This window comes from Daphnia pulicaria, chromosome 10 (genome assembly GCF_021234035.1).
Source record: "Daphnia pulicaria isolate SC F1-1A chromosome 10, SC_F0-13Bv2, whole genome shotgun sequence".
NCBI lineage: Eukaryota > Metazoa > Arthropoda > Branchiopoda > Diplostraca > Daphniidae > Daphnia > Daphnia pulicaria.
In genome coordinates this window covers 6,302,925-6,330,183 of record NC_060922.1, presented here as the reverse complement: position 1 = coordinate 6,330,183, position 27,259 = coordinate 6,302,925, and the positions used below count along the sequence as shown (strand labels likewise).

The window sequence follows — 27,259 nt, the reverse complement described above, 5'->3', positions numbered from 1 at the left end:
AATATTGAGTGGTCCGTGTATCGAAGTTGGATTCTCTTTGGCGCGTGTGTGACTGACATTCTTCCGATACACGAAGAAGACATTTGAGAGATCAGCCAGAGAGAGAAATGTTGCCCCCTGTACATTATGCGGCCTTTATATTGCCGTCCCAATAACATATGTATGACGCCATCAGCGGCTGCGCATCGACTGCTGGGACCACAATATGTCCGTGTGTAGAAATGATGATGATCAACAGCGCGTTCTAGACAACTATGTATCCCATAAGCTATATACTTGATTATTTTATTTGGAACTAAATGGAAGCAACAGCCCAGCATCCGCCTGTTTTGTCATCCGACTAGAGCCTGTGACAGTCGGACAAATGTTAGTCTATACTACACCGACCAATATACCAGACTATTTTGCTGGTATATTGGAGATGAAGATCACGAGAAAAAATAAGAGCCTCAATGTCTTATATGAGAACATATTTGGGTCTGTCGGATAATATATTGGGATGACGGAACAATTTGGTTTTGTTTTGTTTTTTCCGAGCCGACTATTTATTAGACGTGTCGGTGTAGTTAGGCTATACGGCACCATTTAAACTGAAGAAAAAACTTTCAAAAGAGCCGCTGCAGCTGCACTTATCCAATAATGACGGCCATTTGGGAGTTATATTTCTTTTTTTTTTCTCGCCCAGCAGCACGGACAATGGATATATAGTATACATCAATTACATATTATAGACCGCTGAAACGTCGACTCCAATACAGCACGGGCAGTTGGTTTTTATTTGATCTTCCCTCTTCTTATTAGAATATAAAAAAGAGATGCACTGATTCAAAGTCTGAATAAACTAGCCCCGGCGCTATACACAATTCGACTGCTGTATAGTCTACTAATGGAATTGGGAAATTGAAAAAAACAGTCCCAGGTATATCCAAACATTGTAATCTATACTACAAAGTATAGATTTGTGTGTGCTGATGTATAGTCAGGATCTGAAAAGGATTTATTGTGATTCTCTCTCCGCTATATCAAGGATATAGACGGACCGTAACCGCGCTGGGCAACGATGTGGGAGATCTTGCCGTTGGCTGGAAGGACCCGGTCGACTACAAATAAAAATTGCGCAGTGCTGTACGGGGAACCCCGTAAAAAGATCGGGGGTAAAATCTTCTCAAAGAAAAATAATAGAAATAGGCAACAGCAGCGGGAGGCCAGCACTCCAAGTCGATATATATATGTTTAGCTGAGCTTATTTATTGGCAGTTGAACTGAATATATATGCAGTTGTCTGCCATTTTGATAGCGCGCGCACCATATCATATAATAGGCTGTGTCTCCCAACCAATACCCAGAATATGTGCAGTTGCTATGTGTATAGGGCACAGCAGCACAGCAGACATTGTATATATTACTCAACAAACTATATAGCGGATCCAGCATGGATTTTGCAACTAGACTGATGTGCTGTACAGCAGAAGCCGGCGAAACATCTTGATAGGATCCGGCCGGATGCTGCGCAACAGCACACAGTTGCTATGGGCAAACACAGCACACGAATATATCTGCTAGAGAGACGTGATATTTACCGATATAACATTTGTATGCAACAATGAAACAACAACATCATGAATCATACATGGAGAAGAAATAGACGAGCGATGAATTTTGATACAGAAAGAAACAATATGTCCCTCATCCAGCGGATGTTATATATCTGGACTGGTCGAGTGTATACACCGCGTTGTGTAATAGAAATATCTAATAATAATACATGTAATATCCGTTGCATTATTGATCAATAGTTGATATGACTTTGTCTATAAACGTATATCGGTGAGTCCTATAGATGAGTGTATACATACTCTATGGATTTGATGATATCAAGTGTTATATTATAGGCGGGCGGGATATATTAGACAGCTGACTTGGAGATTCATGCCTATCATGTCGGCCAAATCGAATGAACGTGACCCGACTGTCGTATATAGATCTTGCCGGACAGTCCAACCAATTGCTTTAGCGTGTCCGCCTTGGCCTCCATTATTAAGGAGATGTGCCAGATCCGCTGGCCCCCCCATCCGTCCCAGCACCCATCTCCTTTTGCTGGGGCTTCACGGTTGCCTTGACTCCCGAGGCTTGACCGAGCTCAAATGTATGAATCGCCAAACAGCAGTTTCTCAGTTCTTTTTGTGTGTGCTGCTGTATTCTTATATTATTCCTTCCATCATCCGCAGGCTCTTTTATTTCCTTTTCCTTTTCTTCCTCAAATCGGCTTATGCACGGGGTAATCAACATGGCGACCACGCAAAATCAGACAGTTAGTTTTTGCTGCGCAACAGCAAAAACAGTCCAGCAGCTCTCTTGTATTATATATATTTTTATTCTGGCTGGGCCTATATATACCAGCAGCTGCACAAGTAACTCGATTCCGCACGGTTCGTCGAACTGACTTTTTTCTTTCCTTTTTTCTCTTGCCGGCGCTTTATCTCCGGCACACTCTGGCCCGTCACGCCCGTCACACCGCCCAAAAAATAAAGGGAGAATAAAACAAAACCAAAATAAAACACAGCACAACCAAAAGAAAAAAGAAAAATTAAAGAAAAAGTAGAAAGAGAGAGTTACTATACAATTTTATAGAGATTGTCTTATTATATTTTCAGACTATTGACTACATTTTTTCGGGTAGATCGCCCGCGCGCGTCACCCGCGTTTTCCTGTCGTTGACGTTGGAGAAAATGGAATTTCTTTTGAGACTTTTCTTCGTTTATTACAACATAAAAACACGACGGCACACACAGCATGGAGCACATGGAGCAGACAGACTTTTAGAAATGACTAACTCGTCGTCGACACTTTTTCTTTTCAAATGATTCCATTCAACAGACGGAACAGATAAGAAGAAGAAAGAAAAAATGGGAACGATCATGTTTATTCTTTAATATAGACTTTTGTTAAGTTAACTTTTTTAAGGGGTGGGTAGGAATATTAAAAAGAAAAGATAGGGTGACGTAGTAGTACGTACAGTCGTACATCGATTGTTTTCTTTAACTATCATTGGTGTGTTGTTGTTGTTGCCATTCGGCTGTGTTATATTTGACAAGACAACGTCCGTGTTTGCTGGTTTGACTATCAGTTCTACCCGGTCTCTAGTTCGTTCGTGTTAGCCCATCATAGCGGACTCTTGTATCGGCCGCCAACTGTCGGATATAAAAGAGAACGTCCAATAAAATGTAGTATCTGTTTTTTTTTTTAAATATTGAGACTGTAGAGTTTTCAATCTGATTTCCTTTTGCCTAGAAAGATCAGTCAATTTTGTCATTTTCTTTTTCTTATTAGGAACTTCTTAGGATCTCAATTGAAAACTCAAATATCAAAAGTTTCTACTAGCAGCAGCAGTCGAGCAGCAACTGTATGAGTTTGAAATTGAAAAATAATTGAATGCTCTTAATGAAGTTGATTTTTGGCAAGCTTAGCATATTATTAGGTGATATCCAGTTAAAATTCAAAACTATTGGAGCATCATCATTTTCTGGGTAATTTTGCTACGGTCGGAAAAATCTGATTTTCATTTGATGGTCCAAGGGGGAAAAGTGCGCACTTGGACCTGGTACGTGTAGAATTGAAGAGTGTGCATAGCGATACCATGGAGAGAGAACGTTATAGTTGAGTGCACGAGATGAGATGGATTCTAATCATGAAATTATCAGTTAGCAAAAGAGAAGGGCAACTTGTGCATGTATATAGGGAGAGAGAGGCCGTTCGTTGGCGCGGTCGTCGTAAAATCCATTAGCCTTACAAGTGAATGTGTGTGTGTCTATAGATATACAGAGACAAACCCCGTTAACGGCTCTTATGTAATAATAGAATAAGCCAGCGGCAGGCCATCCCAGCCCAGCAGTAACAGCCTAGTGCATATAACGTCACAGCACAACATCTGCGGAGCGGGGAATAACAGCAGCAGAAACAGCGGGAGTTGAAGTGTGCGATTGAATAAAAGCGAAATAAAATCAAACGAAGGGCGGCCGAGAGTATATACACATAGGGAGTACTGTGTTAAATTGCATTTGAATCAAGCCAGAACCGCTATATACTATAGATGAGAATTAGACAACAAACACAAACAGCTCGGGGTATAAACTAGCCTCATCCGACCCTATTGTATATGCGTGTTGGATGCAACAACTTGCATTAGTCCTGATGCTAGCGGACAAATCGATCGGTTTTTTTCTCATCTTGTAAATATACATACATCATTCCACTTTGAATAGGTTTCGCTATATTGATAGAAATCAGTATAGATCATCATGCGTAAAACCGGGATACAACAAGTATTCGCAGCTTATTATAATGTGTAGCGTGAATGCACGCCGGCTTATCCAACCAAAGTTTGAGACGTGTATATTACTAGTAGCTAGCTATATATACTACGGTATAGAATACTCTTTTCATTTATATACTGTACGCCGATATTGTTCACGCTCCGTGATGGAGCACAGGCCGAGCCTCACGGAGCCTCACTATATAGAAGTTGTGCACCCCCTTTATATGTCTACAGACTTGTATAGCTCCAAGCTTAGACTGTTACCTACTCACATCCCTATTCAGTCTCTCGTCAATAGACAACAGTTATTTATTATATGATGTCTAGACCGCTGAATAGATCACGGACGCGTATACGTATATGAGCCTTGATGCCCTCTCAATCGCTCTAGCGTGAGCAGTAGACCAACATTGGGCGCCAACAGGTTTCCCATTTTGCTTTTGATTGCGTAGACGACAAACCCTATAACTATACCGTACATACACGCTGTGTAGAGAGAGAGTCCCTGAACTGATAGTTGCTGGCCAAAGTTCGCTCTTGATCCGGATGGATACATAGCTTATGCTACCATATACATGGCGTGCTGGGCTGGATGTGAAACGCATACCCCCCTCTTTCAAAAGTTTGTGTAAACTTGGATCATGACGACTCACGAGAAAGGGGTGGTGGGGCGTTGCCCTAGACTCGGCATGATGTGGATGATCTACACAAAAGTCACACTTTCAAAAGTTCGCTATAGATGTGTACAACGCCAAAAACATGCTAAACTAACATTAGGGTTGACTTGTAACGTCGTCAAAACTTCTTCTCATCCTCCTCCCCCGGCGACTGCTGCTCGTCTTTGGCCCTCAACTTGCAATTCAACACACATCGTAGCGTGTTACTCCTTTTGTCACGGTGCGTGTGACATTCGAGTTTTCTTCGGCTTATTATCGTCTTCTGGTCGAATCATTTCTGCATCTGAATCAAAATAAGATCGTGCGAATTCCTTATTATTATATAATATTTCTCTTTTCGTTTTTATCTCTGTCTTGGGTGTGTGTGTGTGTGTGTGTGTGTGGGGGGGGTGATTAATGAATGATTCATTGTGACCACTTGCAATAATAACTTAAAGCACGCAGACGGCGGTGGCGGTTGAGAAATGAGCGCCAGTGCAGCGGATGATTTTCCGCACGGCCAAACGCCCACCAACTATCCTGTACGTGTGTTATGCGGAGCCGATCAATAAATGACGTGAGGGTTCTAGCAATGTACTGAATTACTGTTATTCTGATCTCTCTGAAGGACAGCCTTGCTTTAAAAAAATAAAGATTGAAATGGGACGGCTCGATAAATCATCCGATTTAGCTGCCGCGGCTGAAATTTGAATATATACTCAGCCAGCCGTCTATGATAGTTTACGAAACGGTCGACTGTACCAGTTCATTTGGAGGCCGTGTGACGGGTGGTTAATCAGTTCAAACGAGGATTTACTGCGGAAGTCGTGATTTCGAATAGATTTTCCTGTCCAATCATTAGCTAGTAACGTTACAAGTTTTAATAATCTCGAAATGAACGCTGAGATTCGTGGGCGTAATGAATCATTTTTATGATTGGTAACATCAAAATAGTAGGCTACAGTTACCGCTTTGTTAAAAAGGCAAACTTAAATTCTAACCCAACGCAATAAGCATTTTCAACCAAAGTCAAGGTGTTTGGGTCCATTGATTGCCAACTGGGCCACAGGTGGCTCGTGTTACGTTATAAAACCGAATGAACGGTAACGATAGACGATCTGTTTGGGTAGCTAATAATCGTGCGACTCTTGAAAGTCGATTTCGGAGCGTCAAATACGCAACACAACACGTGAACAAAAAGGAAAATGAACAACCTAGCTCCTTCGTTGAAGAATAACGGATGTTGCAATTTCAAAAATGATTTAAAATATTTTGTTTTCGAAGATAAACACCACACATATTTCAAAATAAAATGCTTTAATCTACCGACCATAAATTTCCACGTTCATGATTCAATTCTAAGTACTTACACATTTGTTATCTTTTTCAAATTTATCTAAAGAAGAATGCTGATTTGTGATTGGCAGCTGACTTTTCTCATCCTCTCCGTCCCATTCCAACGTTTTCACTTTTCAATGCACGATGCATTCAAGTTATTATAATTGAATCTCTGAATTGAAGATATTATGGCCAGTAAATGAAGGAATTTAATTACAACATTTCCGTTGGTGGGATTTATCTTTGAAAAATAAAAAAATATATTAAAACATTGTTTTAAATGGCAACAAAGCTCCGGTTGATTCAGGCCTTAGCCGCCCTCACCTCATTGGCTCATTGTCAGTGTTATTCGGCGATGGAGCGGAGCGTTTGTTTGTTTTCTCGGGTTTTATTCACGACTGTGCAGATGGATCAGTGGCAATTTTCGACCAATTTCGAGTAAGTTACTTACTTCCAACAGCATGTTGTATTTTTCAATGTCTTTTGGTGGGAAATTATAGCCATTAGGAAGTAGCAGTCAAGTAAATTGGCTAGATGTAAGGAATCCAACACGTGCTATTTCGGTGAGGTGTATTGATATCCCAGGCCAATTAATTGCACATATCGATGTGGTTTTAATCGAGTCAGCATATTGTTCGTTCCTATTCCCATTTAAAGACAACGCCATCCCCACCAAAAGCATACTTTCGCCACCATTAATTATAGACCAAAGAATTCGATAGCTCCGTGCCGCCATATTGGATTTCCCTTGAACAAACAAAGAAAAATCGCCCTCGCAATGGGCACGATTACTTTTCGGCAGTCTCGTGACTATTTGAACAATCGGCCTCCTCAAACTGAGATATTTCATTGACGTCATTTCCCTGAATTAAAAGATCAAGCTGCTGCCGAAACCTTACTGTAAACTTATTGCTTATTATGCTAATCAAACATGTCCCAATGTAACCACGGCAGTGTGCTTCTTGCACACACACACTCCGTCTCCGACCCTCCACATCTTCGCAATCGCCGTCCTCGTTTGAATAATTAAGTGACTGGCTTTTCGTTGGAAATGTCACTTTCCGTTTCTAAGATTTTTACGCTGATTGGTTCAACATGAGATCCACCCAAATTGCTGACTTTTCAGCAATTTCAAAAGGGCGGCCATTTTTGTTGTTGGTGAAATTTTGTTTCTATCGGAATTCGATCTCGGTTGAACTGTAGATGTTATTTTTTAATCGTCTTTGAAAAAACAGATCGGGGATAGATAATAATAAAAAATACAAATCGGTTGAATATTCCGGAATCACCAGATCAATTGTCGATGGGGGGTGCATACATAGTAACATCTCGTATGACTTTTTCCACAGTTTGGGTTCGATCGATCATTTTTATATGCAGGAGACGAGAGAAAATTCGAGGGGGGGGGAATATCGCTGCATCCATTTATGTTGCCTAGCTATATACTACTGCTTTTTCCCCGGCTATATCGTCACCCTTTTCCGCTTTGTGGCTGATGGCTCCTTATATTCTGATGTTATACTGCTATCTCCATCTAGAATCCTCCGTTTTTTCTTCTTCTTATTGCGACATTGTCAAACGAAATTGAAACACTTGGTTCTTTCTCTTTTCGCCAGGCTTCTCTTTTTATTCCATTTCGTTCTCGCTTATTTATACAGCTAGACGAGCTATACAGAGAGCCATACATAAATTATAGCTGCCCATAAAAAAGAAAGAAAGAAGGACGTGGCAAAGACTGCGGATGCTGCATGACAGATTCAGGGCATAGGGCAGGGCCAGCATATTTATTAGTCTCTCTTTCTCATCTCTCATATTTCGGTATTGCGCAAAAGAGCAAACAGGGCCAATTGGGCAGTTATATTTTATTTTTTGTTCGTGGTGGTTTGCCACTCTGGAATCGATAAGGGCAAAAGCTGACAGCTTTTTCTAGATGGGCATCTTGTGGATCTATTCACGTATCGATCACACGTGGGAGTTATTCATAGCCTTCTTTCTTGGGGTTAAAAGCAATTTTGCAAGCCGGTTTTGTCTCAAGTTACTTTTTTGCGTTGTCCAACTTTTCACTCTAGGAATAATCTTAATGGACTGACATTTAATGTAATTCAGAGTAATGCTGCGCTTCATTCCCACCCTATCTACAACATGCAGTAAAGCTAATAGCCACACAGCCTAAAATGGATTTCTAGAAACGATCGGAGGGCGGTTCGCGAAACCCGAGTGAAAAGTTTTTGTCGAGGAATAATTTAAGTGTCTGATCTGTCTGAGTGGAATAACAGCACAATAGATTTCCATAAATTGGTAATGCTAGTCTCTATATACGTATAGACGAACAGAAGCAAAGTGAAACTCGTGAATGTCTGTGTTAGACTCTATACTTATATATACATTTACTAGCGAGTATCGTAGATATAAAGACAGGAGCCTTTTTATCTTTTCTATGCGGGCCTTTAGAGCCAGCTGCCGACCCATTTCCAAGTAAACGGAAGGGAAAAGAATTACCACCTTTTCCCTGTGCGGTATAGAAACAGTATTACTTTGTGTGTGTGTGTGGGGGGGGGGGGGGAACAGAGCAAACAAATCAATACCCCCCATGTTTTGTACTCCCTCTGATGGTCTTCCGGAACGGGAAAAACTGATCTCAAGAGAGCAGCAGCCGCACCAATAACAGGAATATACATTGACCTTTTCCTTTTATTTTTCCATGGAGCAGTAAACAGACTGTACAATATAATGCGCTTTATAGCCAGTAGGATCTTAAAATAAAAATAAGAAAACAAAAAAACGTCTAGCAGGAATAGTCTGTCGGCCAGTCTCTCCCTCACTCTCGTTGGTGGATTGATTGGATCCCAGTGGCGGTCTATGTGTGCTTTGCAGTATCCTCTGTAGGTAATAATATAGCGCAGCATATCACGTCAAGTTCATCCAGTTCACATCAGCAGAGAGCTATACAAGTTTCCTATATATATCTCGTCGTCTAGGACTTTCGGTGATTTCAGTTCTGACGATGTACAGCAGTCACGCACAGGCATTTTAAATATTAAATGGAAGGCAGAAAGTCCAATCGACTATATTGCGTTTATAGTTCGATAAAAAAAGAGGAACGCTAGTCGGATAACTTTTATAGTTAATATGTTCATCATCGTGTCATTCGTCATCGTGACAGGGAGAATGAACTTATGGTAGGCGCACTCAACCAGCAGTAGTGCATTTTAGCTTATTTTTATTTTATCTCGTGACTATTTTTACTCCCGAATTGCTAATGGTCGATAAGCATATGTTCTAATTAGCTCGCTGCTGCTGTTCTCGATCTAATACATTGTGTACGTTAATTACATTCAGTACTGCAGCAGCCATTACGTATGTATGCTGTGCGTTGTGTAAATAGTTCTATGCAGTATTCTTATATAATACCGACAACCATATTTACTGCCTAATGTTTTGCGGAAATTACCAAGCGGCATTGACGAAACGGTTGTTGTTGTTGTTGCAGATAAATTAAAGCCTATTTGTGTGTGTGTACACGTACGAGGACAGCAACTTATTTTATGGGGCGGCCTCCCAAGTTGTGGTGGTCTTTGTTCCTTTGCTTTTTTGATGAATCGTTGTCGCATGATTTTGTTCCGCCTTCTCTTTCAGAATCTGATTAAGAAATGGATCCATAATTCCTAGGCGTCCATATATACTTTATCGTAGTTGGCCTTGCTGCTGCTGCTCCTGATAGATTGTTTCAGTCGGACGCATAGCACAGTCGTCGATTCGATAAAGTTCGTGCTCTTTCAACAACAAAAAAAAGTTGTACAGGAAACAAAACTGGGGGAAATTACACCCTCCAGCAACTTTCCTTTCTGATCAGTGCATCGATTTGTCTTCTAGCTCCATTCTTCCCCCCTAGCTGCAATTCCCAGTGAAAATCTGATTTTCCAGATGACGCTCGCTGAAAAGACGAGTCCAACACAGATCGTTAGCCTGAACTGTACTACACCATGACATGCTTTTCCGTGTTATTTTTGTCAACAAATACGACAAGTATTGTAACTTGTATGTACATAAATGCAAATAACTGCTATATAGTGAAAGAGACCGTCAATCCTTAGTCGGGGGATTGGTTCCTGGCCGCGGGACCTTGGCATAAAAGCATTGGTCTCGATGCTGGTTCGGGCAATACATTTGCTGTTGTCGTCATCGTCGCCCGGAGCCAGAAATGATTTACAGACGATCCCATCACGTTCGCTTGGCTTGACGTCGATAGTGATGGTGGTGGGTGTGTGTGGGGGAAATGGAAAAGTTTCCCGCACAGCACACGACTTTGGGTTTTGCTGTTGACGACTTTGCTCTCTCTCTCTACTCTATATACAATACATAAGGTTTGGTGCTGGGCGACTGATGAAATCAGATGGGGAATCGTTGTCGATCTTATTTTCTTTTGTCCCTTCTGTAACTGGAATGTATAGCCTCTTTGCACATGAGATGTATAGGCCCCAATAGGCGATCAATTGCACTGTGTCATTGTCTCATGGCACCCATTTCAATCTCTGCCAACCCGATTTAGGAATGAGAAAACGTGATTACGTCTGTGATTTGAAAGTTTATTCTGAGACCGTATTGTGTGTGTGTGTTTGGTTAATTCGTTTAGACTAATGATTTATTTCTCTTGGATCAATCAAGGTATTATCACGTCAGCGCGATTGATGGAGGATCGTCTGAGCGGTTCCGGAACGCGAATCAACACAGTGGCGTCGAGCACCAGTGGACTGTATGCGGCCGGAGGCGGTTCGATCGCGTCGTCCACTGCGGTAGCCAGCGGATCAACTTCCGTCGTTGGCGGCCCTCCGTCCTTGTCCCGGAACCGTTCCTTCTCCAAACATTCCCTTTTAGAAATAGTCAGTAGTCGAATTAGCAGCGGCGGTGGGACGAGCTCGGTGGAGAGCAGCGGCGGCGGCGGCGTTGGACTGACCAAGCGCTTCTCCCGCGAATCTTTTTCGGCGGCCTGCGTCAACAAGACGCAACAGCCGCAACAACAACAGTTGTTGCAAGCCAACGATGCGTCGTCGTCGGGCACGGAACTGATAGCGTCGTCGACAACGAGGAGATCGCGAGACGCCCGCCGTCGGGATCTCAAGAACAAGTTGAAGCTGGAACGCAACTGGGACGCCCGTCAGCTGGAGCTCGGTGGCAACAGTGGTGCTCACAACTTTTCTTCGATTGGAGTGGGTGCTAATGGCGTTGGCTCATCGTCCGGACCGAGGAGTGGGTGCAAGTGGACGTTTGTTTTCGATCCGGCCGGCCGTTTGTGCTACTATTGGTCGATGGTGGTCTCGTTGGCCTTCCTCTACAACTTCTGGGTGCTCATCTACCGCTTTGCCTTCCAGGAGATCGCCAGCGACACGCTGGTGATGTGGTTGTGTCTCGACTACTTTTGCGATTTGGTCTACGTCCTTGACATTGCCTTTCACTTCCGGACGGGCTATCTGGAAGAGGGCGTGTTGCAAACGGACGCCAGCAAATTGCGACAGCACTATATGAACTCGACAACTTTCTACGTCGATTGCCTTTGCCTGCTCCCGCTCGACTTCCTCTACTTGTCCATTGGTTTCAATTCCATGTTGCGTTGCTTCCGGCTCGTCAAGATCTACCGGTTCTGGACGTTTATGGACCGGACGGAGCGGCACACTAACTACCCCAATGTGTTCCGCTCCATCAGTCTCGTCCACTATCTCCTAGTCATCTTTCACTGGAACGCTTGCCTCTATCGCATCGTCATGCGTAATAACAGTTTCGATCCGTCTCTCATCCGCGAGTACGGCCTCTGGATGGGCCAGCCGACCGACCCCAACGACGGGGTCGGCCAATACCTGCAGAGCTTCTACCTGTGCACGCTCACGCTCACCACGACCGGAGGAGTCCTCAAGCCTCGCACCAAGGGCGAGCTGCTCTTCGTCATCATCCAGCTCATCTTCGGGCTCATGCTGTTCGCCACCGTTCTTGGCCACGTCTCCAATATCGTCATAAACGTCAGCGCAGCACGCAAAGAATTCCAGGGTAAGTTTGCACCCAAATTATACTAGAAATGTACTACTAGAAATGTACGATTGTATGTGTATGACGTTGACTGGTTGGACTCCGGCGATGATTCTGACCATTACCCGAGGGACCGTGATCCAGGGTACTTTGGCAATTGGCATGTGATGAGAGTCGTCTATATATATATATTTTGTAATATATACGGTGATGGCTCTGTCGTTGGGTACGGTCTAGCATCGCTAATTTTTTCTCTCTTGCTCTGCCGTCGTTCATCAGCGCATCGCCGGCGCCTTTTGTGTTGGAGGGGGCAGAGCAATTTATACATCTCACCATCCAGAACTAATGAGCAATCGACTTGTGCTGCGTTCGTCAAGAATTCGAACACAAACTGTGCAGTGATGAGTGATGAGAGAGTGATGAGTCGTCTTATTAAATAACGGAAAGTCTTTCTCTCCATCATCCCACGTATTTGCCGCACGTTGCTCTCAAAACTGCAGTCTTTGACTGCTTTGTCTGAAAAGTAGCCTACTCTAGTCAGTAAGGCAGCAGAAGATTCCGCCTTTTACGTATGTCTTCAAAAGCTCTTTTGATTAAAACGTAAGTTGCCAATCAAAATTCGAAACAGAAGCGCGTGGAAAAGAGTTTATTACAAAAATTGACGCATCAGAAATGGGATAGAGTTGAATAGGTATTTTGTTGGAGTAATTGGGAATATTAGACTCGTCGTTATGAAACACACAAATCGATAGCATAAGGATGTGAACGTGAACTTATTGAACTCTGTTTTGGGGCACGTTGAACTGGACTTTGACTTTTTCTCGCTGAACTTTCTCGGTGACTGGAATTTCAAAGTTGGCGCGCTGAGCTGCGATATTCTCCGAATTAGCTCTGGCCGAACTAGTCTGTGAAGTCAACTCGTCGGGAATCGAGTTCTGTTTATTAACCACTTCTAAAGGCGATATTTCGTTGACATCATTGTGCAGTCTGGAAGCAACGAGATCCGTGTCAAAGAAGTCAACATGTGGCGAATGGCCGACGGGGGACTCGATGTAAGGAACTTTGGCCTCAGAGGCAGGGGTGACATAGCCAGTTGGAGTCGAATGATCGCAAATTGTAGGCTTGATGATGCACATAATGATTTCTTTTGGCAGCAGCTTCAATTTGGCGGTTAAAAAGTAAAACGGACTGTACATGTATTCGCTTGATCCGGTCATCTTTAGCGTAGTTACTGGCAAATTCGGACTGACGGGGGCGGCCATCGCGACAGAAATAAGGACAGGGACAAGAATCTGTTCAAAACGACGACCCAATAATCACCCGATTAAAAAAATGACACAACCATTTTGAAAGAGAAATAATACGTACGATGAAATTCATGGTGGCGATGTTCCTAGTTTGGAATGAGATAAAACACTGACTCGAATGTGGCCAAGCTGCTCTATTATGTTCGTTCCAACATATCCTGTGATGGACACGAGTTTGATAGCGGCACGGTTTTGGCTGCTCCACGGTTCTTTGAGTACTGCTCCATTGCTTGACCTCAAGCAAGATAAGATAGATTGAAGCTTGTCATGCTACGAACTTTTTTGGCCGACCTTGGCAAGTACCAAAGGTTACTTCGCACTCGTTTCCCTCCATGTTTAAAATTTACAAAATACCAATAAGGTGTCCTCTTTAAGTCTCCTTAAATTGTCTCATTCTTTCAAACAATGAAAACACTTGACATTTCAGCCGGCTCGTAGATCATAGCTATTTACGCGTTTCTTCTTATTTCTTATACTTTTCATAAGGTCTCAGACTTCAATTTCTTCCTCCCGTTAAGATTGTGGCGTTATCAAAACTTTTCTTCTGGGATTGGAAAAAAAACTTTTTGAAACGTTTCTGAAAATATTATTTAGACTATAAACTATTTATTTATCAGTATACTTTTGGTCATGGATTATTCAATCGAATGTGCTCGTGGACACGTACGACGTAACCTAAAACCATGTATCGGTAGTGGACTGCAACATTCACAAAATTGCGGCGGCGTATGTATAAAGAGGCAGACCAGCGTACTACATTTATCTCAAAGAACGAACACAGATATTAAAGAATGTTGCTCACATTTCCTAGAATTCTTTCGTCCCTAGTATCCGCGTTATGTTTTCGATGACAGCAGCAGATTAAGCCAAAATACCGCAGGGTTCGCTCGTTATCACCAACCAACTCGCCGTCAATTCTCCTTTCTTATCCGAATAATATTTCCGTTTATCTCTTTTTTTTTATTGTCGTTTAAAAAATATAGTCGAAACGTTCCCAAAATCAGCTTACGCTAGGGAGAATAAAAGGCGAGATAGACGGAACAAGATTATACGTACCACCTTCGAATGGGAATACGCGGCCTTGCATAATTCTCCGCCTCCAGCTGTATACTTATTCCTTTTGTCATTCCGAATTCGCTCGGGGACTAGTTCTATGGAAAAATGCGAATTCCTATTGTCGGTGCCACAGTTGAGAATCAGCAAGAAATATTGTGCGTTGTGCCACTCCATCCCCCCTTCGTCCTCTGCTGCTCGGTTCAACGGCACAGATAAATACAAGTATTATACAGTGCGGCAGATCTAAAATGAGGAATGTCGCCCATTCTCATATAGCGATCCTTGGGCTGTGTGATGATGAGATCAAATAAAAAAAAAAGAATGCTGATATCCGCCACGTCTTTATTCCTTTGTCCTACATATAGCTCATTGATCTTTTACCAGCGCTTCACTTTTGATACGCGATGGTGCAGGATCTAGTGGTTCCTATTTCCCCAACTTACTCGCGTCCGCGTGCAGCCTATAGTAGCAATATGATGAAAAACTATCTTGAACCATTTCTTTGTCGCTGTGGCGGCTCCCCAGCAGCTCTTTCCATCGGTCGTTACTCATTCCATCCACAACGTTATTGAGCCGCTTCCTCTTTTTATATGATGGGGATATGCGCCATAGAATACTGAAAGTGGCAACTTTGTTAACGGCTCTCTCTCTCGCGCTCTTTTACTTTAATGAAAATGTAGCTTGGTAAAACTACAGCTCGTCTCGTATAGCGTGTCTAACGTCCCCCCTCCGAAAATTGGTTTGCTCAGGACGTGTTGGAGAGGGAATAAGCGATGGATCGCAGACTTGTGTATACATACGTGAGCGGTGTACCGAAATAAAAGTGGAGTGACGCTTATTATTCGATAAGTTAGAAACGCCCATTGAACTCCGTTCTCTCTCTATACGAAATAAAATTATTGCACCTTTACCCACTGCTACACGTATAGGCTCCCTTGTCGAATATTCCGTGCTCCATAACGAATTCTATGACGGAAAAATCATACACATAATAAGCATTTATTATACACACCCACACAGGGCATCATATCACATAATAAATGAATGGTCTACTGGTTAATGCAGCAAGGCCATTACAATCACTCACATACAGGAACTTTGTTGTCGGGAGTGTAGTCGAACGATTATTGATTTGCCCCCCAGCTCCAAAAGAAACAGGTCTATGTGACACAGAGAGAGTATGAGGAAATTACGTAATTAAAATAATAATTACTGTGTTGTAAGCTGCGACTTGCTCATCTTCTAATCTGTAGTCTTTCCCCCTACATCTCTCTGCAAATACTTTTTTTTTGCAAGAAATACCAATTATCCCTTGTGACCCTGGTTATAATGCCTCGCACTCAATGATCCAAAACAGCCTCTGCGATAATTAATAGTCCGCGGTCGAATGACATTCTAATACATCAGCCAGGCCGTTTGCAGCACTCTCGGTCTATTTTGCTTTTTTTCTTTCTCGTTTGCGCCTCTCGACTCAAGTCAATGAGCCTTGCAGAATCTGAAGTCTAAAGGGCAGAGAGCACTTTGACTGCTTATGATATCCTGTTCGAGTACTTTTTTTCTTCTTCTCTCCATTGTCGCCGGCGAAGAAAAAGGCTTGTCGCCACTACAGTGGATGACCTCTGGTTTCTTGAGAGTAATATCTGTAATACGATAGCGCGTGGGTGTGCTAAACACAACGCTCATTAAAATGTCCAATGTTTTTCTTGAGATTCATTCCGCTGATGTAATTAACTTTTTGTTTCTGGTTTTTGTTTATTCAATCAACAGCCAAACTGGACGCGGTGAAGACGTACATGCGGATGAGACGAGTGCCGCGACACTTGCAAGTCAAAGTCATCAAGTGGTTCGACTACTTGTGGTTCACACAAAAGAGCTCGGACGAGGAGAAATCCGTTGGCGGGTTACCAGGTACGTTGACCTCACCTTTTGTTTGACTTGGTTGTTTGACGCAAGTTCAGCGTGAATTGCTGTGTACTAGCACGCACATCTTGACTCTACCGGACACAAGTTGCAACTTTCAGTTTGGATGAAATTTGGTAAGGAAATTTGACATGTTGAAGGAAGGAGTTGAATTCAATTTATTTGCATAATAAGGATAGAAGACTTTGTAGGGTAAATAAAGTTTTGACACTTTTCCAATAATAGACTTAGGCCCAAGTGAAGCTATATACAGGAAAGCATTGTAGAAAATGAAAATTTCAAATGTCACTTTTGGTGAAACGAATTTTAAAATTTGAAGGCGGCACAGTTGCACATTCACAGATGCATACGTGATGCCCGCCAGATTCGCTGGTGTGTAAAATGCAATAGGAGGCCCTGTTTTGAATAATGACACGATTCAGCCCAACTGCAGGCGGTTGTATATAGGCTCTTTGAAGAAAAGCGGTAATAGATTTTGCAGCCCAGGCGGGAAAAGGCTGCTATATCACGAGTCTATGTATATGGGCCTAATAGTATACATAGGCGTAGGAAATGGAAGCGATACAGGAAAGCTCTGATTCCGATCACAAGCCCTGCAGCAACTTATATATATTATAGTGTCAGAAAGAGTACCAGTACATAGAGACCGCAGGGAAGTCGCTATACTAAAAATATGGCAAAGGGGCAGAGTTTTGCATAGCATTCCCATGAACAGAGTAAAAATGGATTTCCCTTCCTCTCCTTACGTAATTTATATGCAGTTATTTCCTCGAATGTTCGGGTCTTATTTTACAGCACGTCACAATCAGATTTCATTTTTTTTCCCGGGAGCTCAAATAATCAAATTTTCTAGCTCAAGTATTAAACTTTGATATTGCTACAGGGTAACACTTACATTATTTCTCCAACTACCCTTTTCCCTCTGGTCGGCTGATTCAAATAAATGTAAAGTTAACTTAAATTCCAAAAAGAAAAGGGAATTGTGAAAAAGCGTAGCCTAATACTTTTTTAGGCAAGCATGTTTTGATGTGACATCTGTAAGGAATAAGGATGAAATATCATTTTCGGGTCTCTTTCCTCTGTTCGGATGCTGCGATACAGACAAACTCAAAGCGGAGATTGCCATTCACGTTCATCTGGACACACTGAAGCGGGTGGAGATCTTCCAGAACACTGAAGCCGGCTTCCTGTGCGAGCTCGTTCTCCGATTGAGACCTGTCCTCTTTTCACCGGGCGATTACATCTGTCGGAAAGGTACAACATTCATTTAGTATGCAAGGCTCTGTTCGATTGGATCACATCGATTATTTGTTAGTTTTTGTTTCTGAAATATAGCTATGTTTAAAAAAAATCTAATTCAAAATGATTTGTTTGTTTGTAGGGGAAGTAGGCAAAGAAATGTACATTGTCAACCGTGGGAGACTTCAGGTGGTAGCTGACAATGGACGAACTGTTTTGGCTACCCTGAAAGCTGGCTCTTACTTCGGAGAGATCAGTATTCTCAACATGGGGACAGCAGGTGTGTACGGAGCCAATCAAAGCCTCGATATATAGCCAACAGCCTTGTTGCCTCTAATTTTGAATTGGAGCCGAGAAATTGATCAATAACTTGTTCCATTTATCCTAGGCAACCGGAGAACAGCTTCAGTCCGTTCGGTGGGCTATAGCGACTTGTTTGTGCTCTCCAAGAAGGATATGTGGGATGTTCTTAAAGAGTATCCGGCAGCCAGAGTTCGACTAGAAGCCATCGCTGTCAAGCGATTGGAAAAGTACAAAAAAGCTCCACTCGAAAAAGGTATTCTTACCGTCTAAGCTCTCCTCTTTCTGTCTAAATATCAAGTAAAAATAAAGGAGACGAAACGGTCGCCTGGTCGCCCGGCGCAACAGATCAATACGTATGGGATCATACGCCGTGTAAGCGATCACGTAGGCTCCTAAAGGGTGATTACAAACGAACGAGCTATAAATAAATCTATATACAGTGCTTGATGGGTTATGAACGACCAGCATCTAGCGAGAGATCATCAGTCGAAAATAACGAGGTCGCTGCGTCACACGATAATAATAAGAACGTGGAGGAGCGAGCGCGCGAAAATAACATTTATTGTCGTCGTTATATTTATTTGAACGTCGATAATGATCATGTTGAATTTAATGTCGTCACCCAACAGCTGCCCTTGGACGGAGTCATTCGACGCCCGGTCTCGTCGAGTCCAGTGGACGTATTCCCCTAGAGAGGATGGAGCTACCCAACACACAACCTCTTCATTTGCCGTCCAATAACGATTCAGCCAACATCTTCAGGTATTTATCAAACAGAGCGGGTAACGCTGCATGTTACTGCAGTTGTATCCAGTAATTTCTTGTCAGATTTTATATACGACACTCCAGTCCCTACAATTAAAATAATTATGTTTCACGTTTACGTGATGTACAGATCGAGCGGTGGGTCCTCTTCATCGACCGGCGCTGGCGTAGAGAGTCGTTGCAGCTTCCGAACGAGCAGAAGGAGTTCTACACTGCAACAACAGCCGCTTCTAACTCCTCAATTCTTTGGCGATCCATCGTCTGGTGGCCTGTTGACGCCGTCAATATTTTTAGCGTCAGGTAAGACCCCAATCCGAATGTCAGTACTCCTTTACGCTAGCTAGCTACTTGTACCAAGTTTCAAAGTTTAGTTCTATAGCTGAAGTATCGCCACATGTCATTTTGCATATTTATGTGCATGCACAGTACGTACACCTGCCACCCACAGTTGGGTTGAGAGACGCTTCGCACGTACGCGCCAAAACGCAATAAAGGAAAAAGCAAATTATGGTTTTTTAAAAATGATGGCTTTGAAAGTTCTACCTGGCGTTATTCAATGATCGTCAGTTGCTATGTTTACAGCTGAATGTATAGATCCCACTCTAAACTTTTGCCAGGGAGCGCCATCATCCATCATTTACAGGGTCTAAATGGAAGAGTGAACTTCCATCCAACTACCATTGCTCATTCCGTCTGCCTACACATCCCGTTTGTTTATTTGTCAGCGTCAACCAGTATACGTGCTCTGATGCTGCGTAGGTTTTCTGTTGAAAGTGTAGCTTCGCTGTACAGTATGGAAGGATTCACACTTAATAATGGAAAATGGCCAATGGGAAATGGCGTCAGGGAGATGAGCTAGCTGCGAGTCCACCGTTGCTAGGTGTGCAAAATGTACTGGGAAAAATTTAAGCCGAGACGTTGGACACTGGACAATTACAGCGATCTAAAACGACACAATACGGGTGGTAAACACAAGAGGATACGATTATCTTATTGATTTAACAACAGAAAATGCTCTTTGCTGCATTTAACTTTTAAATATTTTCGTGATTTCGATCTTAGGAGAGACCTTAAGTGCGCGTGCAACTTAAGCTGTATTTGTATTAAACTTGTATTTGCGGTGAGGTTTCTTCGTAAAGCCAATCGTTTAGGTTTATCACCATCGAATCCCATCGAATAGTTTCAGTCCTGCTAATGCCCTCGTTGGAGAAAAGCTTAAAACAAAAATGTTCAAGTGCATCTCCTTTATTTGTCCGTGTTAAGGCTTATACCGCACTATAGTTGCTGTACAGCTTTGCTCTCGCGAAAGCTCATCTCACATTCTTTATTTCTGGGAACCTTCCAATCGACTAAATTCAATTGACGTCATAGAGCAATAACAGAAGCACGGGAGCAGCTTTTTTATCTACTTCCCAATTCGAAGGCATCTCTTTGCCGCAATACCGTTGCAATGCAGTGGTACGCACTGGCCCCGATTCCGGTCCCAAGAGTGTCCTGGCGCTACCGGAATGTCGGCAGGCCGTCGACATGTATGTTTGATATCGTGGCATCTGTCTTTTATGCGATTAGAGCTGGAGCAAACGCGGAGTGACAGAGAGACATCTACGTCAGAATACGTTGGATGATTGTAATTCCCTTAGAAATTGAAGGTTTCTTCCCTTTGAGTTGCAGAGTATGTACGCCTCCGTCTAATACGTAGTAGGTAGACTGAAAGTGAAGGCTACAAATAGTCTGTGTTAAACTTCGTGAATAACTTTTAAAGTCGCTGCTGTGGAATGAACAACTTAACTGGTCCACAAATTCAACTCAAATCAAACTTGGCAGAACTTTTTTTTTCAAATGTTTCTTTTCTAATGTCGAACAAATAGACAACAAACTCAAGCAAAAGGCTATCATCGTTTGAGACCTCGAGGCTCGAGAGGATTGTCGATGTTACAAGAGGAGGAAAACAAAGACAGCTAGGTATTATAGGAAATGGGGCGAGTTGTTTTTGTTTTTTTATTTTGCCTCCAACCATCGCGGAATGGTAAATGTTCTTATTTTGATCCAAAAAGTAGGCAGCTTTTTCGTGCTATGTATAGACATTTGAAAACGTCAGACCCCATCATTTTCGGAACTGTTTGGGCTTATTCTGTGCTTTACGGGAAAGTTGCAACCTCCTCCCTGTCGACTAAAGTCTGGAATTGTAATAGGGCATGTCCACCACGTAAGGCCACTTGGGACTGGGAAAAGTTCGAGGTAGCAGCTCTGTATGTACATACTCGTCAGACTGATTCCAAGCGAACCGTGCAACCAACGTTACTCGACTGGAATGCATAATCAAAACTCGTACAAGTCGAGAACTAGACACATTTCTCCTTTCGTTCGCTCTACTTCCTTTCATTTGCTTTGTGTGCTACTATTGCAGTCTGCGTGGGCTAGTGTCGACCATAGTACTTTGGGGAATGTAAAAAGTGCAAGTTTACAAGGAAAAACATCAAATCCCTGGGCGATTTTCAAACCTGGAAAAGATTCGCACATCTAGTGTTGGTTCCCAGTGATTATTAACAAGTCCGAAAGTGTGCAGTTTTTGTTTTTTCAAGTTTCTGGGTTGACGAGAACGAACGCGGTCAATCGGATGGACTCAGTCTTGTGGGAAACATAATCTGTCTCGTTATATTTAAGAGATATTCTACTGTTATTCTACATGTTAAATAATGACATATGGAGCTGGCATATTGCTCTGGTGCTTCTTGGCAAACTACTGTGCTATGCGTACAAGAGTGGAAATGGATTGTCTAATGAGGAACCAGGGATGCGCAAATGGCAACACAAAATGAAGCAGCCAAACTGAAAAGCCTCTCTGTTAGATTTCCCCAGTGGCAGGCCTTTTCTTTTATTGTTCTAGAGTCTATATTTTTCCCTTTTTCTGGCAACAGACGAAAGAAATGGACCAAGCGCACCAATTACACGAGTGTTGTGTATATTGGGGTATTTAGATGGTAGAATTCGTTCATCTCACGCTTTCGTAAGTGGTACTGTATGTAGGGCCTGCGCCGCTGTAACGATAAAAACAAAAGGCAACCAACTTTCAAGTCTCGTAGGATGAAACTTCACGGGAGACAAACGCTAATAGGAACCTGGGATCGTGTTGAAGAAGGACAAAGTTGAGTGGATACGAAGGAGTCACCGATTCCACTTACGCGTCAAGTTGAGGATGAAAAATGAGACGGCCGACGCCTTGATATACTAGATGGACGACATTTTATAGCTTAAAAGGACCAGGGGCTGCAGTACAGAGTAATACGGCTGTCTACGATGGTCGATGGGCGCCAAGACGCCAATCTTCTAGCAAGACCTGCAAGTTGACGATATATATGGCGTCTAATCAAATTCTTTGCCCGCATTCACGACAGTCCGACAACCAGCAGATGGTCGACCACTCAGGAAAACCGAGAGAATCAGACACCATCAATAGTTGTCGCTCAGAGGCGGTTTTGACGCGTCCTTATATACTCTTACTGTTTCCAAGAAAAAGATGAGAAAACCCGCGAATGCACTTATACGCAAAGGGCTAATGTTGATTTCAAACTAAATTCTAACTCAATTACCAGTATTAGTGCATTACCGCGTAGGGCAGTAATGGAAATCGTTCCTACAACTTTTTTCTGTTTTAATCATTCATTCCGCCATGGCTTATACTTTGTCAAGTGTTGCAGCACAATTCTTCATTATCTCGAAACGTAATAAAACTTGGTAAAAAAAAGGAGCGAAGTAAAAAAGGAAGGGTCGTTCCCTCGGTTCCCATATCTGCCTTCCAGTTTGTTGTTATCGTTGAAATATCACGTAACGAGTAAAGAGTGTGCAAAAGAAACTGGAGCTGGCTCACGTCACCCGTAAAGAACTAGAGCCGACAGACGCAGTGAGAAACGGATAGAACGATAGAAAGCAGAGTTGACTATCTCTCTCGTTCTCCTTTTCAAGTGTGTGTATTCAACGCAACCTTCTTATGAATAATGCACCAATCCTGCTCAGATTGTATACTATGTATGCATATAAACATACAGATGTATTCCTACGAGAAGATGGTGCAAGCGTATAAGAACACGCCAAAAGATTTCGGGATTTGTTGCACTGCTTTTGTTTGATCTGATCCTCGATATATTCGTCGGCTGACTGTGCACTGAAATGCAATCAAGAGACACGAAAGGGAGTCGGTCAGAACGGCAGACATACGCACACAATCGAAAGTTTTATTATTAGGGGAATCAGGTGGGTATGACTGGGTTGCGTGTTCGTTTTTGGCTGTTTTCGTCTCCTAGTTCTCGGCGAAGTAGCACCCACTTGAACGCAACTTCTGGCAATGTAAATTGGTCCTACTTTAACGTTTTCGTTTATTACAAGTGTCATTCCCTTTGTGGAACTAGCTACTTGAACGAAATGACAAAAAATTATTGATTCTTGGTGATGTAACAGAAACCCGTCACCTATCACGAATCACTTAAACTAACGCTTTCTTTTGGTTATTTTGTATTAATTAACAGGAGGTGTAAGCAGCCGGAGTACTTCTCCGGCTAGAGATTTGGCGGTAACCGAGCCATCATCAGTTCTGAAGACCTTACCTCCGGCCGACGCACTAGTGGCCGAGATCAATCGGTTACGTGAAAGGTTGCTTATGCTCGAGTCGGAGAATACTTCTCTCAGTGCAAAACTCAACCGACAGCAATGGGAAGTGGAAAATCGCCTGGCCGAAATCGAAATGCAAATCTGTGGGGCCGGAAGTCCTGCTGACAGTGCCACCGATGACAACGAACGCAATTTCGAATCGGCTATTTAATGGAGTTCCATCAATCGAGTCTTACACTTGCGTGAGCTGTGACAATTAAATAGAAGTGTTGCAATGCTCCATTGTGCTCTTTTCGTTGTTTTGCTTGTGTACAAATGCGAACAGAAAAGATATGACAAACATTCATTGAAACTGCAAAGAAATTTTCCTCTTCGTTGATGATCTCTATAAAGTGTGTGTTAAAGTGACGCCGAAATTCCAAAAATGTTATTACTTCAAGGATTGTTGTTTTGTTCTCAGTGCACAATAGCCGCCACTATATCACCAGCCAGCAACAGTCAGCAGCCGGGGTTGTCCGCAATGATCGTTTGTGTGCGACTATGATCTCCTTGCCGTGATGGACCCGCCCCCTTCGGTTTTGTTGCGTTTGATTCAGTTTCTCCTGGCCACGTAAGATTCCTCCTCCGTATTCATGCTATATTTCCCGAACCGTTACGTTAGATTTTCTTCTTGCTTTTTACTATACACACTGTCCCTGTTTGACTCCTAGTCTGCCATTCATAGCCTCACTCTTTCCTCTATCTTCAATAGATCTTTCAGCTAAAAAATTTGATTCGAAAAAACATTGTTACGATACCACCGGTATCCATCCACCGCTGTCAATACGTAGCGCCAATCGTCGAGAATGAATTTACACTGTACAGTATGCATTCAAGATTGTTTTAATCTCACCAGACCTTTTAATTCTATTTGAAAGTTCCATTGTCACTGTTTCACTCCATTTAAAACAAACCACGAAAACAATGATGAGAAAACAACAGAATACAAGCCCGTTGGATAATGTTACTAACGCTGCCGTTTCTTCTTATTATTAGAGCTGGGCTTCCTTTTCAGCAGCACGTAAGGAATCTTCTTGCAGTAAGTCTCACTAAACCACGGAATGTAGAAAGCTCTCAAAAGTTGAGGCGATCTAAATGGACGAGTCGTAAGGTGGATAAAATTATCAATGTCAAACTAAATTTGTTGCAAACTTCCTCTAATTTACCCAGCATTGTCAAGGAAATCGACTTGAAAAATAGTCTCCCATTCTGTCATTTGGCTGTATTGTGGTTCGTGTTCGGTCGTTACACCAGTTTCCAAATCCACTATATAATCACAATCCTTTAACGCTGCCTAAAATAACCAAAAGGGTTATCACAAAACACACAGTAAATTTTGCAAGACATTTACGTATCGTGTTTCCTCTTCTTTATTGAGATCATTCATGTACGGCGGTATCGACCAAGTTCCGTTGGGTGCCGGATCGAACGGACGTGGCAATTGACCACGAAATTCAGATGCTATGAAAAGCAGCTTCATGCTGAAAAAGAAAAACATTGTAGTGCAACTTATTCCAACAGTTTTCAACGATTCTTTAGTTATGGACCCACTTGTTTGGAAGAAAGAAACTTGAAGGGTACCGATGCCATTCCTTACCCACGCAGATGTTATATTTCATTGAGTCTCCCTCGTTTTCCCACGACAAACGGTTCAACTCTAGAAAAACGTCCATTGGAGCATGGTATCCTATCATCCAAACGGAAAAATAAAGGTGATGTTTCGTTTAATTGAATCTGCTAAATCGTAAAGTTTAGGATTACAAACCTCTATATTGGCCGATAACACGGCTGACAGAGATGCCGGATGATGAAACTATCAATGCTAATGTCAAATACTGAGTGAACTTTTCTGGTAGCTTCAAAGCTCTAACACAGGATTCAAAACAAGTCCAAGTGAAAGCTGCTGCAAGGCCAAACTATAAAAGAGGTTCAATCTTACTACAAACAAAATTTGAATGCGGCGAACAGTATTTAAGGCTTTACCAACGGGTAGATCGGGTACAAGAATCTCTCCTCCTGTAAAGACGAATAATTAAGTAAAATTGAGGAATCTAACAGTCAATGCTTATCCAACCTTGTGAGGCTGAGTGAAGAATATGAGGATCCAAATGTAAAGGGGCAAGAGTGCTAACCAAAGTGGGATAGACTGATTTCTGATGGGATTCAGTTTTCTCGTAATCAAAATGGTGGGAAGGGCAATAAGCCCCAATGGGAATATGAAATTGAAATTAAGAAACCCATTGAGAAAATAAAAACTCAATGGAGATGTCCCGTACAAGTCAGGCCCATGGTTAGAAAATATGTTGTACAAAACTATATTGAAGGGCGCAACCACCAATCGCCCATAATAGTAGGAATCGACTAGAATTATAGGAACCTATAAGCACACAAATACGAATTAAGATTAATTATGATTGTAATAATGCGATAAGATAATTATGAACGAGCATACCAAAACGATGAGAACCGATGTAATGCACCAACCGATAAACATTCGCCATCTCTTTTTGAGGATTAAAACGTCCACTGCGATACCAATTCTGGAACAAAACGCAAAATATTCGTTGGAATATTAGCAGGCGAGAGTGGGAAGGACTGTTGCGATTATTGTTGTTACCCAATAATACCAGCAAACGGCCAACTCAAAAATGCAGAAATTGCTGTAGTTAGAATCGCCAAAATACAGTTTCCTTGAAACCATGCTCCCATTGAGATGAGACACATATACCTGAAAAAAGTTAAACAAATTTCATTAACTTTATTTACTTAATTAAGCAATGGTTATTGTTAAAGAACTACATGGAAAATGTGGATGGGAGAAATGCTGATGAGGATTGAAACATCCCAGCACTAAATAAAAGGAATACAAAAGTCAATCTTCCAACTTTTGGTCCAAACTGTTGTACAACACCCCTAAAAAAAATTATGTAATAAGTAGCATTCAAGCCTTCATGAGTTGTTCAAAATTGATCTGTTATATACTTATAAAAGTAAGTCTCAGAAGTGGTTGAAGCAAAGCCTAGAAGCCATCTCAAAAAGTAGAAAACAAGAACTTGGTTAGAATGAAGAACAAGACCATAAATCCAAGCTGGAAGGGCATGCATGAGAAGAAACATGTATGAACGTAAGGCATAAACTGGGGAGTATTCCCATGTTTGAAATCCAGAGCCAAACAACAGGTAATGTAACTAGAAATATTATATGAAAGATTATATTAAATGGAAAATGTCTGAATTTAAGTGATATATTTACAGGTTCCCAATAGTTGTAGGTTTCATCACAGTCTGTGATGTTGTTCCAAACAGCAGCACACAATCGTGCAGATGCTAATGCTTTGAAAACCGTTTGAACATTTGGGGACCAATCATCATGGAGATCATTGTTTGTACTATGTCCTTTTTGTATAGCCCTAAAAGGTAAACAACCTTATTTTATTTTGAGAACCATATTATGTTTTGAAAAAGAGTTTGAATGTATAATGTAATCATTACCTGACATTAACTTTTTCAGGCAATTTTTCACGAGTTAAATGTTCGTTTTTTCCACTTAATTTTCGATTCTGGATAGATTTCGTTCTTGCTTTTGGCCCCATAATGTTAATATGTAAGTCCCAGATTTGAATCTGTAGCTTAGTTTACACAAGAAAAAAAGCAGCTCATTTATTTGACTATTTGACACTTGTTTTTCTGTCTGCTTCC

At 42.1% G+C, this 27,259-nt stretch overlaps 3 protein-coding genes across 4 annotated transcripts in view; 1 reads left to right on the top strand and 2 right to left on the bottom strand.

Moving 5' to 3' along the window:
• LOC124314640 (cyclic nucleotide-gated olfactory channel-like) overlaps positions 1-24,528 on the top strand; it is a 59,380-nt gene extending 34,852 nt beyond the window's left edge. Inside the window, exons 3-11 of one of the 2 annotated variants that reach the window (XR_006911284.1) lie at positions 10,975-12,348; positions 16,458-16,598; positions 17,712-17,864; positions 17,992-18,129; positions 18,238-18,405; positions 18,782-18,914; positions 19,048-19,217; positions 23,441-23,914; positions 23,983-24,528. Coding sequence is in view for 1 of the 2 variants with exons in the window: in XM_046779894.1 (XP_046635850.1) it covers positions 10,975-12,348; positions 16,458-16,598; positions 17,712-17,864; positions 17,992-18,129; positions 18,238-18,405; positions 18,782-18,914; positions 19,048-19,217; positions 23,441-23,733 (2,570 nt within the window). In the remaining variant the exon portion in view is untranslated. Of the gene's footprint in view, positions 1-10,974; positions 12,349-16,457; positions 16,599-17,711; positions 17,865-17,991; positions 18,130-18,237; positions 18,406-18,781; positions 18,915-19,047; positions 19,218-23,440 lie in introns of both variants that reach the window. The other variant, XM_046779894.1, reaches the window with a different exon arrangement.
• Positions 12,959-13,850, bottom strand: LOC124314834. The gene is made up of 2 exons (XM_046780223.1): positions 13,696-13,850; positions 12,959-13,619 (listed from the first exon to the last, which is right to left on the bottom strand). Exons 1-2 carry the CDS (start codon positions 13,705-13,707, stop codon positions 13,101-13,103), a joined length of 531 nt encoding a protein of 176 aa, XP_046636179.1. The 5' UTR covers positions 13,708-13,850; the 3' UTR covers positions 12,959-13,100.
• LOC124314679 (alpha-1,2-mannosyltransferase ALG9-like) lies at positions 24,387-27,259 on the bottom strand. Its single transcript, XM_046779965.1, has 13 exons — positions 27,053-27,259; positions 26,814-26,970; positions 26,544-26,749; positions 26,361-26,474; positions 26,179-26,289; positions 26,014-26,101; positions 25,636-25,938; positions 25,545-25,577; positions 25,327-25,477; positions 25,113-25,248; positions 24,913-25,042; positions 24,728-24,855; positions 24,387-24,652 (listed from the first exon to the last, which is right to left on the bottom strand). Exons 1-13 carry the CDS (start codon positions 27,151-27,153, stop codon positions 24,529-24,531), a joined length of 1,782 nt encoding a protein of 593 aa, XP_046635921.1. The 5' UTR covers positions 27,154-27,259; the 3' UTR covers positions 24,387-24,528.